A 14,684-nucleotide genomic window follows, 5' to 3' on the forward strand; every position below is an offset into this window, starting at 1 on the left:
AAATTTCACGTTGATAATAAACCTGATTCTGATTCTGAAAATTGCAGGATATAATTGGGATCTCTCAAGAATTGTGCTGAGCCATTAACTATTCACCATATTTATTAATGGAATAGAAAGTCACATGCCCATATTTGATATTGATGCACAGATGATGGGATTGTAACCATGACAAATTTGAGAACTTTAGAATTGTAAGCCTAACACCTGTGGTAGGTAAAGTACCAGAGGGGATCCTGAGGAATAAGATGTACATGCAATTTGAAAAATGGGTTGATTTAGGGATATTCAGCATGGCTTTGTATGTGAGAGATCATGCCTCATGAATTTGATTGAGCATTTTGAAGAAGTAACCAAGAAAGCTAATGAGGGCAGTGTGGTGGGCATAACTTAAATGGACTTCAATAAGGCCTTTAAGTTTCTGGCATCATAGGCTGCTATGAAAAATTGGATTGTTTGGGATCCAGGGAAAGCTAGCTAATTGGATACACAGTTGGTTTGATGTTAAGAAGCAAAGGGTGATGGTGGAAGGTAATTTTTCAGGCAGGAGTCCCATGACTAGTGGTATTTCCCAGGGTTTGGTGCCAGGCATTGAGTATAAAAATGTTGCAATTGTTCAAGATGATGGGTCGCATTTGGAATATTGTGTTCAGTTTTGGTCATCCTGTTCTAGGAAATATGGCATTAAGCTTAAAATAGTGCAGAGGAGAGTTACAAGAATGATAAACGTGAGAAAAGGTACAGACGCTGGAAATCCGAAGCAACACAAAATGCTGGAGGAATCAACAGGCCAGGAGGTCTCAAGACGGCGCTTATGGAGTGAAGCGGTTTTAGGCTTTGTTCCAAACCTTTTACTTATTTTTAACCTACAAAAACCCCCTAATTGATCTTTTTATACCTATTCTAAAGGGGTTTAAACATATGAAATTTTTTTCAACTGTTTGAATCAGTTTCAACACGCTGAAATGTCTAAAGCAAAGGAATCGAAACAGACGAAAGAACCGGTAACTTTAGAAGCAATTGCAAATCTTATGGACGACAGACTTGGAAAACTGGAGAGTAAATTAACCGCAAAGCTTTCTACGTTCGATGAAATTTTAAAGACATTTGACGCAAAACTTCAAGCACTTACACTGGAGTCACAAAAACAACAAGCAAAAGTATTTTAGTTCTTGAAGAAGCCGCTCGCAAGAGAGATCGTATAATTGAAACTTTTCAACAACAGCAAACTTTGACTTTTCAACAGATGGATCGTTATAAATCTAAAATTACTGATCTTGATCTTTGTTATACCAACCCTTTCTTATAATATGGGTGGTTTGTATCTTTTAGTCAACTTTTTTTTTGTTTGAGTTGCCGTCTTGAGACATGGGAGTAATTTTAGTGTTAGATTGCTTGCTTGCCTCTTTTTGGCTTTTTTCCTGGGGTTTTGAGGGTGGAGGGAGGAGGATTTTTCTTCTTTCTTTTCTTTTTGCTTGCTTTATGCTTAGTTTTACTTCATGGGCTCATATGAAACTACAAAAATGATTGCAGTGCCGTGACTTCCGGTTTGTCCTTGAACTTACTTCCCTCTTCCGGATACATGACTTCATCTTTTTTTTTAACCTTTTTTATTACAATTATTAATTGTAATAAATATTGTCAGTATGGATAGGGTTATTAATTTTGTTTCTTGGAATACTACTGGTTTAAATCATCCGATCAAACGGAAAAAAATATTCAAAGTATTCCATAGAATGAATGCTAATGTTATCTTTGTACAAGAGACTCATGTAAGGAAGGTGGATAGTCAATGCTTTTTTAGGTTTTGGAAAGACCAACAATATCACTCGAATTCTCAAGCCAAAGTAAGAGGCGTTTCCATTTTTATAGATTCTTCAACCTCCTTTATACATCATGAAACAATTTCAGACCCACAAGGTAGATTTTTGCTTATTACTGGTCTACTTTTTAATCAAAAAGTTGTTTTAGTTAATGTTTATGCTCCAAACACTGATTGTCCTGAATTTTTTAAGTGTCTATTTACATCCTTTCCCAATTTGAATCAGTACAGACTGATAATGGGTGGGGATTTTAACTGTTGTTTAAACCTTTTGATGGATAGATCCAAGCCCACGCAAGTTCTTCCAAATAAATCGGCCTCTCTTATCAACTCCTTTATGGCTGATTCAGCAATTTTCAAAATTTGGCGTTTTTTACACCCCAATGACAAAGAGTTTTCATGCTTTTCTCATGTTTATCATAATTACTCAAGAATTTATTACTTTTTCATTGATCACTGTTTACTTACAGATGTTATCAATTGTAAATATGACTCTATTACCATTTCTGATCATGCACCTTTGAAGTTATTAAGATAATGGATTCATCTATTAATGCTAAGTCTTGGAGGTTCAACTCTATTTTATAGCAGGACTTAGACTTTGTTAATTTTATCAAACAACAAATTGATTTGTTTTTCTCAACAAATTCTACAGCAGAGATCTCTAGTGGAATTTTATGGGACACTTTTAAAGCATTTATTCATGGACAGATTATTTCATACTCTGCTGGAGTTAGCAAATGAACTAATTCTAAAATATTAACATTGGTTGATAAAATCAAAGCAATTGATAAGGTTTATTCAGTGACCCCCAGCAAAGAACTTTATAAAGAAAGAGTGGAACTTCAAATGGAGCATAGTTTGTTATTATCCTCCTCGATTGAAAATCAGGTAATTAAATCTAAAACTCAGGTTTATGCATATGGAGATAAGTCTGGTAAATTATTGGCTAATCAATTGAAAACTGCTTCGGTTTAACGACAGATTACTAGGATTCGTAAACAAGATGGCACTCTGACGATCAACCATAAAGAGATAAATAAAGCCTTTCAAGATTTTTATAATTCCTTATATCAATCAGAATTTGCTGAGGATTCTTCTATAATAAATGAATTTTTAGGGAAATTGAATATTCCAAAATTAACAGCAGAGGATAGTGTATTCTTAGATACACCTATCACGGAAACTGAAATAAAAAAGGCTATTTTTTCAATGAATTCCGGTAAAGCTTCTGGTCCAGATGGTTATTCTGCAGAGTTTTAAAAATCTTTTTCCTCTATACTTTCTCCTTGGCTTTGTAAAATTTTTAAAGATGCGTTAATTATAGGCAAATTGCCACAGTCTTTTTATGAAGCTTCTATTTCTTTAATTCTTAAAAAAGATAAAGACCCTATTGAATGTGCATCCTATCGGCCTATATCCTTGCTGAATACGGATTTTAAGATTTTTAGTAAAATTTTGGCTACTAGATTAGAAAATATATTACCTCGAATCGTTTCTGAAGATCAGACTGGATTCATTAAAAATCGCTATTCATCTTTTAACATTAAAAAATTAATTAATATTATTTATACTCCACCCAAAATACCAGAATGTGTCATTTCTTTAGATGCTGAAAAAGCATTTGATAGAGTTGAATGGCCATATTTATTTAATACAATGCAGCATTTTAATTTTGGTTCAAAACTTATATCATGGATTAAATTAATATACCATAAACCCTTGGCTTTGGTTTTTGCCAATAATCAAAGATCTTTTTTTCAGTTATTCCATGGTACAAAGCAAGGTTGGCCTTTAAGTCCTTTACTATTTGACATCGCTTTAGAACCTTTGGCTATAGCCATTCATGAATCACCTAATATTTTGGGTATTACTCATGGGGAGAGGACGTATAAGTTATCATTATATGCTGATGATTTGTTACTATACATATCTGACCCTGAAAGATCTATTCCTGCTATTTCGTCCTTGCTTGCTCAGTTTAGTAACTTTTCTGGTTATAAACTGAATTTTAATAAGAGCAAATTATTTCTATTAAATATGCAAGTTCCAATTTATAAACATTTACCATTTAAAGTTGTTACAGATTATTTTACTTATTTAGATATTAAAATTACTAAAAAACATTTAAAGCTAACTTTTTACCCTTAATTGACCAAATTAAGCAACTTGCTATCAGGTGGTCTCCCACTATCTTTGTCATTGGTTGGTAGAATTAATGCTATTAAGATGATGGTATTACCCAAATTCTTATATTTATTTCAAGCATTACCAATTTTTATTCCTAAATCTTTTTTTGATATTATTGACTCCAAAATACCATCTTATCTGTAGCAGAATAAAAATCCTAGACTAGGCAAAAAATATTTACGGAAGCCTAAGAACGAGGGCGGTTTGGCTTTGCCAAACTTGAGATTTTACTATTGGGCAGTCAATATACGATATTTAATGTTTGGACACAAGAATTGACGACAGCTGCTTGCCCACAGTGGGTAAATTTGGAATGTAAATCGGTACAAGACTTTTCATTGTTTTCAATCTTAGGATTTTCACTTCCTTTTTCTTTATCTAAATTGAATAAACAAATAACTAATCCTATAGTCAAATACACATTGCGAATTTGGTTTCAATTTCGTAAATTTTTTGGTTTGAATAAGTTTATTTTATCATGCCCTAAAATATCTAACTATTTCTTTCGGCCCTCTTTTATGGATCAAGCTTTTCTTTTATGGAAAACAAAAGGTATAACATGTTTTCGTGATTTGTTTTTGGATGATAGTGTTATGTCCTTTGAACAGCTATCTAATAAATGTAATTTACCTAAAACCCTTTTTTTTAAGATAATTACAAGTTAGAAATTTTTTGTATAATGAGTTACAATCTTTTCCGAAACTACGTCCATTGGACATTGCGGAAAGAATTTTAGCTCTGAATCCTTGTCAAAAGGGTTTAGTAGCTGTCATTTATAATATGATCATGAAAATACAGCCAGATGTATCAGGAAAAAATTAAGAAGGAATGGGAAGAAGAACTTCATTGTCTTATATCCACTGAGCAGTGGGAGAAAATTTTACTATTAGTCAATTCATCCTCTATTTGTGCTAAACATGCCCTAATACAATTTAAGGTTGTACATAGAGCTCGTATGTCTAAGGATAAACTTGCTCGATTTTATTCTCATGTTAATCCAACCTGTGACAGATATCATTCTGATGTTGCCTCATTGACCCATATGTTTTGGTCTTGCCCTTGTTTACAAATTTCCTGGAAAGATATTTTCAGTATTATTTCAAGAGTTCTGAATACCAATTTCCAACCGCATCCTTTTACTGCAATTTTTGGTTTACCAATGGTGGATAATAGTTGTTTATCCTCTTCATCTCGACAAATGATTGCATTTGTTACATTAATGGCTAGAAGATCTCTTTATTGAATTGGAAAGAAATTAATCCTCCAACTATTTCAGTGGTTTTCTCAAACTATCTCTTGTTTGAGCTTAAAAAAGAATTAGAAGCATTGTTTTTGATCCTTCAGTTAAATTTGAAGAAATTTGGAGACCATTTATTCAACATTTTCATATGAGTTAAATTGTCTTTTCCTAAACCTTACTTTTATTATCCTTAATTATTTGGATGGAGGTTCAGAGTTATTGGCACTACTGTATGTATTTAACATTATGCAATAGCCCATGTTGGTTAGTGTTTTTTTTCCTTCTCTTTTTTTGGGTTTTTTTTCTCTTTTTGTTTCTTTTGTTCATAAATACTATGAGTTTGGGAGGCTATATATATTGATTATTATATATTTGAATGTCTACTTAAACTATCAATTGTGTACTCTCAAACACTTTGTATTCATGTTTCATTTATGTTTGTTTAAAAATTAATAAAAAGATTTAAAAAAAATAGAATCAACAGGCCAGGCAGCATCAATAGAAAAGAGTAAACAGTCAATGTTTCGGGCTAAAACCCTTCTTCGGGACTCATACAAGAATAATAGTCGGATTCTAGGGACTGCGTTATGAAGAGTGGTTGTGCAGGTTTAGACTCTATTCATGGTGTGTATTTAAATAAGGGGTGTTACGAACCCTGTAACTGGGTCACTTACCAACAAAGATAGAGAGGTCCGTTGAAGTCTGATGATACTATTTTTAACAGTATTTATTAGTAAAAATACACAAATAATATCAATGCAAATATACAGATAATATACGACGTCAATTCTAAATCTAAATGTGCGGGTATAATAATAATCAATAAGAAATAAGCTCTATCATTGTCTAGGGGATAATGAGTTGTCCGATGGAACTATACAGTTCACTGCAGTTCCACAAGCTGCCGTCTTTTGGTTGTCGCTGTGTTGCACTTTGTTGGAGAGAGAAAGGAATAGGAATAGAATGGGAACAGTTACCGCTACGGGTTTTTCCAACCTTTATGATTTCGATCCGTCAGGAGTCTCTTTGTCATGGCCGTTCAATTGCGGCCTCTCCTTTAGCTAAACCGTTCTTCCGTGGTGAGCCCGCCACCCTGGCAAGGGAGGACGCACACGAGCCCCCACCGGCTGTCGCTATTAAACGCTGTCACGGGATCTCTATAGCGTTTCTCCTGGTGCGTCTAAAGGGGTTGTTCCCCAGACCCCTCTTTTATCCTTACTCACGGGGTCTCAGATGTCAATCAGGTTGGGATGATGCAATCCCTCAACCAGACCTCTCTGGTTGTCCCCTGAGGGGTTTCAATGAATAGTACAGTACTCAATACACAATTCCGTCTCCAAGAGACAATAGCCATTATTGTTTCGCTGAGGTCAGGACACATTCCAAACCTTGTGTATTCTGGACATCTCTCTCTCTCATTTCCTGGGTCCCAGACCCGAATTAATAGTGATCTTGCAATTCTCAAAAAGGAGGGGGCGACTTTGTACCCTTCGGGCCCTCAGAGTTGCTTCACATTCATAACAGGTGATATTGAGGAGTATAACACCATGAAGGGCACAGATGAGGTGAATGTGCTGTCTTTTTCCTGAGGTTGAGGAATCACAAGGACATGGGTTTAGGGTGATGGGATAAATTTAGGAAGAACCTAAAGGACAGCTTTCTCACAGAGCGTGTTCCATATATGGAATGAGCTGAAAGTGGAACTGGTTGCGGCAGGTACTTTTAACAACATTTAAAAGGCACTTTGACGGGTACGTAGATAGAAAACATTTGGAGGGATGTGGGTCAAATGTGGACGAATGGGCTAACTCAGCATGGACCAATTCGGCTGTAGGTCCTGTTTCTGTGCTGAATGACACTCTTGACTGTAAGCATAGGTGGAAGCATTAAGTTACATAGGTATATTCAGAAATGAAGAAAAATTGCAACAATACAACACTGCAAAGAAGATATTGGGTGAACAGGATTGAACAAAGTACACCATAAATTTTTTTTAAAAATCATGCATGATCTACGTTATTAAGAATTCATTGGCAGTCAAACTATTCAAAAAGACCGTTAGAATTCAGGGTTTTTTTTTATCTTGGAGCACTAAAATCCATGGACTAGAATATTTGTTGGCTGTTGTTCCAGATGAAGTACACCCAGTTATGTGGACTTGATGAGAATTGGCCTTGTTGCCTTTGATACTGGACTCTGAGCAGGTCAATGGCAGATCCCAGAGTAAATCCACCATTAATTCTATATCAGTCATTGTGCTTTCAATTAACTTTGTTTTGATTTTAGTCATTTTAAATGCCCCTGATCATTAGTGATCATTTAAATACTATAAAAGTAAACTCTCAAATTTTGACAAAAGTTTAAGTTTTACCCCGCTTGGCTTCTTAACAAAGGCTGTCAAGGCGTTCCCTGCAACAGCTTGCTTAAGGCCTAATTGCTGCTGTGATATCCCCACGTGACTTCCAAGTGCAGAGGACTAAGTACAGAAACATCTACCTTTCTGCAATACAGTAGAGTGGAACCACAGGCAGCAGTGGTCAGACATATACAGTCGGCCCTCCTTATTTGCGAATTCAACCAACCGCGAATCACAAAAACCCGGAAGTGCTCTTCCAGCACTTGTTTTTCAAGCATGTACAGACTTTTTTTCTTGTCATTATTCCCTAAACAATGCAATATAACAACTATCTTACATAGCATTTACATTGTATTAGGTATTATAAGTAATCTAGAGATGATCTAAAATATACAGGAGGATATACAGGTTATCGTGGATCGGGATAGAAAAAAATTGAAGTTCTCTTATTAAGTAAGTCAGAGCAGGTACATCCGGTATTATTTAGCGTCAGTCAAATGTTTGTCTTAGTATATAATATATATTTTACCTTTCTATGCATATAGAACACATAAGAACGTATGTTTCAGTGCTGGGCTCGGGAACGGAAGTTTCCTGAGTTCAATCCAGTGACAAACCGCTCCTGAGTGCGCTCTCCACCGTGCCAGGTAGATGTGGAGGATCAAAAACCGAAAACCCAATAATTAAACCACTGTGTTGCTTAGTAATAGTTGTAGCTTTCATCAGGGCAAAGCCTTTCTCACTTTATCCTTTAAAATTGTTCCAATCGTTGACCGACGTAGTCTAACGCTTTTCCAATGACCGATGGCGTTTCACCTCTTTCTGATCGCTTTATTATTTCCACTTTATTTTCAATCGTGATTGTAATTATTTTCATGAACAGAAACACTGCGGATTCAGATCTCTGCCGCGGGGTCCTAATGTCCACAGCACTGAGACAGATTAAATAAGGTCTGGGATTCTGCTGGGTCTGAGGTCCACCGGATTGAGACAGGTTGAATAAGGGACTTGAGCATCTGCAAATTTTGGTATCTGCGAGGGGTCCCGGAACCAATCCTTCGTGGATAAGGAGGGCTGACTGTAGTCCAAATCCAATGCACTTCCCTCCTAGCTATAAGGTACTAATGTATGAAGTTGGAGGTTGTCATGTTCTGATATCTGAATGCAAAATAATCTCAAGGGGCTAAATAACTTGTGTTCCCATCTGATAATCAAAGGATAACAGAATATGAGGTGCATCAACAGATGTTGCAAAGGGATTATTAAAATATTTTAGAATAAACTTTCAACTAAAAGAAATAAACTTTGCTTTCATCAGAAATTATTTCATTCTCTTTCAGTACGCCAACCTGTACGTAAATTCAGTGCTTATAGTCAAGATGACCATTTAATGGTGGAATGGGATGCACCCGTATATCCAGTTAGCGGCTACGTAATAGAATGGTGTGAAGAGTTTGGCAAAGGTTTGTGTCTTAAGTCCATATACTGGCAGTATGAGAAGAAAACTGTGAACAAAGCTTTCTTAAAAGGTATGCATTTCCTGTAATTTTTTCTTTTACTGTATTAAGAATTTAGTGAATGTGTGAAAAATGGTTACTTAGTTCTGTGGTTTTTATTTTGAATTGGAGTGGTTTTTGTATACATGTACTCTGTTGTTGCATGAACTTGCCAGTTGAGTGTTATGGAAATTTAATCGCAAGTGTTCTCAGTATTTTCAACCAATTAGTCTATTTTGCATACTCCACAAAAGTAACATTACAAGATCCCTGTTAGAGGATCCTTATTCATGACTAGGTCTTCTATCCTTTCTGATCAACTCAATTTCACACATGATATAGTCTGCATTAAAGTATTAAATTAGTGAGACTAATTTGGTATAGGTCAGGGGTCGGCAACGTTTACCACTGAAAGAGCCAATATGGACCCATTTCCCACAGAAAAGAAAACACTGGGAGCCACAAAATGAAATAACACTGCATACAACGGGTTTTTTTTGCCTTTATGCTATGTATAAACAAACTATAATGTGTTGCATTTATGAAATTGATGAACTCCTGCAGAGAAAACGAAATTACATTTCTGCATGCAACAAAAACATTTTGAACTCCGAAAAAAAGACGTTGGGTTGAAGGTTACTCCGTAGGTAGCCTACCTTGGATCGAAGAATTAAAAGAAAGCGCGCACTGGCGCGCATTGGCAGTTGTGATGTATATTAATAGCGATAAAAAACACGTTGTAGCGGTGTAGCGCTACACGCAGCGCTAAAATAAAGACACTGCAGTCAAAGGTAACTTTATTCGAACTAAACAGCCTTGCTTTAAAGCCTCCCTCAACCCGTCCCCGTGGGCGCGGATGCTCCAAAAGACACGTACTCACAAACCCCCGTAGGCTATCTCCCTTAGTCGGAACGGTAGCTAATTGTGAGCCGGTTCGGATGTGCCAGGAAACAGTGTCTCCGCAAAGTTTTCATATTGTACAAGATCACCATAATCTTCAAATTTCGAATTACATTTCAAAAGCTAACAAACCACGGGGAGCCGCATCACAGAGATCAAAGAGCCGCATGTGGCTCTGGAGCCGCAGGTTGCCGACCTCTGGTATAGGTATTTAGTGAAATGATAGTTTAGCAATTAAAATAACATGCATTGTTATTTAAAAACACAAAATGCTGGCAGAACTCAGCAGGCCAGACAGCATCTATGGGAGGAGGTAGTGACGACATTTCGGGCCGAAACCCTTCATCAGGAGTGAAGTAACATGGGATGGTCAAGGGGGGATAAGAAGTGGGGGGAGGGATGAAGTAGAGAGCTGGGAAGTGATAGGCTGGAGGGAAATGGGCTGGGGGGGGGGAAGGTGGAGAATTATGGGAAATAAAAGATAATGAAAGGTAGGGCTGGGGGGGAGATTATAGTGAGGGGGGGAAAGAGAGAGAGAACCAGACTAAAATTATAGACAGGGATGGGGTAAGGGGGAGGCAGGGGTATCAACGGAGGTCTGGGAGTTAGATGTTCATGCCGGCAGGTAGGAGGCTACCTAGGCAGGAGATAAGGTATTGCTCCATCGACCTACGTGTGGCCTCATCTTGACGGTAGAGGAGGCCATGGACAGACATATCGGAGTGGGAGTGGTCTGTGGAATTGAAGTGTGTGGCCACAGGGAGATCCCACCACTGCTGGAGGACTGAGCGCCGGTGTTCGGTGAAACGGTCTCCCAGTCTGCGACGGGTCTCCCCAATGTATAAATGGCCACATCGGGAGCACCGGATACAGTATATCACCCCAGTTGGCTCGCGGGTGAAGTGGTGCCTCATCTGAAAGGACGGTCTGGGCCTAGGATGGTGGTGAGGGAAGAAGTGTGGGGGCAGATGTAGCACTTCTTCCATTTGCAAGGATAAGTGTCTGGAGGGAGGTCGGTGGGGAGGGATGGGGGGGATGAGTGGACAAGGGAGTCGCGTAGGGAGCGATCCCTGCGGAAGGCCAAGAATGGGGGGTAGGGGAAGATGTGGCTGGTGATAGGACCCTCTAGGAGGTGCTCAGTCCTCCAACAGTGGCGGGATCTCCCTGTGGCCACACACTTCAATTCCACAGACCACTCCCACACCGATATGTCCGTCCATGGTCTCCTGTACCGAAGATGAGGCCACAGGCAGGTCGATGCAGCAGTACCTTATCTCCCACCTAAGGTAGCCTCCTAACTGCCGGCATGAACATTCAACTCACAGACCTCCGTTGATATCCCTGACGCCCCCCCCCCCCCCCTTACCCCATCCCTGTCTATAATTTTAGTCTGGTTCTCATTCTCTCTCTCTCTCTCTCTCTCTCTCTCTCTCTCTCTCTCTCTTTTTTCTCCCCTTACTATAATCTCTCCCCCCAGCCCTACCTTTCTTTCTCTTTTATTTTCCATAATTCTCCACCTTCCCCCAGCCCATTTCCCTCCAGCCTATCGCTTCCCAGCTCTCAACCTCATCCCTCCCCCTACTTCTTATCCCCCCTCAACCATCCCATGTTACTTCACTCCAGATGAAGGGTTTCAGCCCGAAACATCGTCACTACCTCCTCCCATAGATGCTGTCTGGCCTGCTGAGTTCTGCCAGCGTTTTGTGTTTTTATTTATTTCCAGCATCTGCAGATTCACTCGTGATACATTGTTATTTTACTTTTTTCTTCTGCAGACCAAATTTCATCATACAAGCGTTATCGAATAACCATTTACCCTCTATATGGTGGTCGTCCTGGAACTCCGCTTTCAACATTGGCATACTTGCATCAGGATCGTATGTATACATTAATGCCAAAATGACTAAGAAGCTATTTATTTTCAAGGATGAAGTATTAGAGAGTATTTTGAATATTTTCTATCATTTCTTTATTTTCTATTATGTCCATGGTAATTCTGCTCCGACGTCTTGTGTTCTTATTGAGAAGACAAGTATATGGAATTGAGTGGGATCCGGGATCAGCCATGATGGAATGGCAGAGCAGACTCAGTGGGCTGAATGGCCCAATTCTGCTCCTATGTATATGGTCTTCTGGTAATAGTTTGTTTTAATAATATGTTAATATGTTTCAAAAAAATCTATTAGACTGATAAGTTTATTTTTTAATGAATACTGTTTGCAGTGAGTTTGTGTACTGTTTCTAGTGTACGTTAGCTGGTTGGTATAAAGCTCATAATTTGCATTTGCATTAAATTTATATAAAAATGAAATATTCAATATTAATGAAATGTACTGGGAATGTGCTAGTATAGTTTTAAAATGTTGACTTTTTTATGCTTTGTGTGTCCTGGAAGTCTAATGTCAAAAATACGCTAATCGTTGAAACTGGTGTCCACATGATATATATAATATTAGCTGAAATACATCTTTTGGAAAAAAGTTAGTTATGAGCAATGAAAGTTAAATTGAAGAATCTGGAAATGTTATTACTTTTATGCCAAAATGTGTTTTGCAATGAGCAAGCTGTAATGAAAGATCAATTGTTCTGGTTTGTAGGTCCAATAAATGGTCCTTCCGTTCATCTGAAACATGTGGGAAAACATGAAGTTGAATTAGTGTGGAGTGAAATACCTGTTAATGAACGGTGTGGCTTCATCACAAATTACACCATATTTTACAAGAGTGTCAATTCGAATGAATCAAGTAAGCAGAAGGAATCCTTAATAAATTTATTTCAAACTTTACTGTATTTTATCCACACCTTGCCCTTTCCTGCAACAAAAAAACTTCTTAACTTTCTATTTGTTCTGATGCAAGGTCTTCAATCTGAAACAATAACTGTTTTGCTGCAACCCAGTGCTGGCTGACCTGCTGAGTGTTTCTGATTTATACTGCCCTTATTCCTTTAAATAAAATTACCACAATGGCATGATTTTACACAATTCTTCAAAATAATAGATTTGTTTCAGAAATATTGTAGTGTTATTGTAAGAAGCAGGCTAGCCAAAGTTCATGTTACATAATTTCACCTATCTCAGTGTATAATGGGTAGAGAAATGAGAAATTAAACAAATTTTGTTATGGATTGTTATGACAAAAATAAAGCTTCAGAAAATGATGGATAGCAAAAGATCCAGAAAAAAATTGAGGAACTGAAAGAAATTAGCTTTTAAAAAGAAAGTAGCCTTAGAACTGAAAGTTGATCATTTCTAGAACTTGATGACTTTCATCTCAAGGATGTGAACGAGCTGACTGTAGAAGTAGAAAATGACAACAAATACATTAAAACTAAACAATATAGATTCTCTAATGGTTCCCACAGATTGAAAGGTGGCAAATGCAGCTCCTCTGTTCAAGAACAGAGGGAGAGAAAGGGCTGGAGACCATTTAACATGATATCAAAAGGAAACTGCTGAAATCCATTCTTAAAAAAAGGCAACAGATTTTGAAAATAAGGTGGGGTTTTTTTAGTAAGATTAGAAAGGAAGGCAATGGTATATTGCCCACAATGTCGTGCTAACCTTTTAACCTACACTGAGATCAATATAACCCTTCCCTCCTACATAAATCTCCTTTCCCTATCATGACAGACAGACAGACATATTTTATTGATCCCGAGGGAAATTGGGTTTTGTTACAGTCGCACCAACCAAGAATAGTGTAGAAATATAGCAATATAAAACCATAATTAATTAAATTATAATAAGTTAATCATGCCAAGTGGAAATAAGTCCAGGACCAGCTTATTGGCTCAGGGTGTCTGACATTCCGAGGGAGGAGTTGTAAAGTTTGATGGCCGCAGGCAGGAATGACTTCCTATGACGCTCAGTGTTGCATCTCGGTGGAATGAGTCTCTGGCTGAATGTAATCCTGTGCCTAACCAGTACATTATGGAGTGGATGGGAGACATTGTCCAAGATGGCATGCAACTTGGACAGCATCCTCTTTTCAGACACCACCGTCAGAGAGTCCAGTTCCACCCCCACAACATCACTGGCCTTACGAATAAGTTTGTTGATTCTGTTGGTGTCCGCTACCCTCAGCCTGCTGCCCCAGCACACAACAGCAAATATGATAGCACTGGCCACCACAGACTCGTAGAACATCCTCAGCGTCGTCCAGGAGATGTTAAAGGACCTCAGTCTCCTCAGGAAATAGAGACCCTTCTTGTAGACAGCCTCAGTGTTCTTTGACCAGTCCAGTTTATTGTCAATTCGTATCTCCAATACGTATCCCCAATTCGTATGTCTGTACCTATCTAAGTTTTTTTTTAGTGTTCCTTGTGTATCTGCCTCTACCGCTATTCCTAGCAATGAGTTCCACACACCCACCCAGCTCTGACATTCCCCTAAACTTCCCTCTAAAATAATGTCCCCCTCATTAATAATTTCCACCCTGTGGAAAGAGATCTGTCTACTCAATCTATGCCTCTCATCTTATACACCTCTATCAAATCACCTCTCATCCTCTTTCACCACAACAACAAAACCCCTAGTTCACTCAACCTGTCAATAACAGACTTGCTCTCTAGTTCAGGCAGCATCCTGATAAATAATCTCAGCACCCTGTAAAGCTTCTACATCCTTCCTATAAAGAAGTGACCAGAACTGCACACAGTATTTCAAATATTGTCTTACTA

The 14,684-nt window shown here is 38.0% G+C and overlaps 1 protein-coding gene across 2 annotated transcripts in view; it reads left to right on the forward strand.

Annotated features, from left to right (window-relative positions):
- The window catches only part of il6st (interleukin 6 cytokine family signal transduce), a 94,310-nt gene that overhangs the window by 63,217 nt on the left and 16,409 nt on the right, over positions 1-14,684 (forward strand). For both annotated transcript variants that reach the window (XM_059989387.1, XM_059989388.1), the window contains exons 10-12: positions 8,949-9,137; positions 11,780-11,881; positions 12,602-12,748. In XM_059989387.1, coding sequence (XP_059845370.1) covers positions 8,949-9,137; positions 11,780-11,881; positions 12,602-12,748 — 438 coding nt within the window. The remainder of the gene's footprint in view (positions 1-8,948; positions 9,138-11,779; positions 11,882-12,601; positions 12,749-14,684) is intronic.

The sequence above is a fragment of the Hypanus sabinus genome, chromosome 14, assembly GCF_030144855.1.
Source record: "Hypanus sabinus isolate sHypSab1 chromosome 14, sHypSab1.hap1, whole genome shotgun sequence".
Classification (NCBI taxonomy): domain Eukaryota; kingdom Metazoa; phylum Chordata; class Chondrichthyes; order Myliobatiformes; family Dasyatidae; genus Hypanus; species Hypanus sabinus.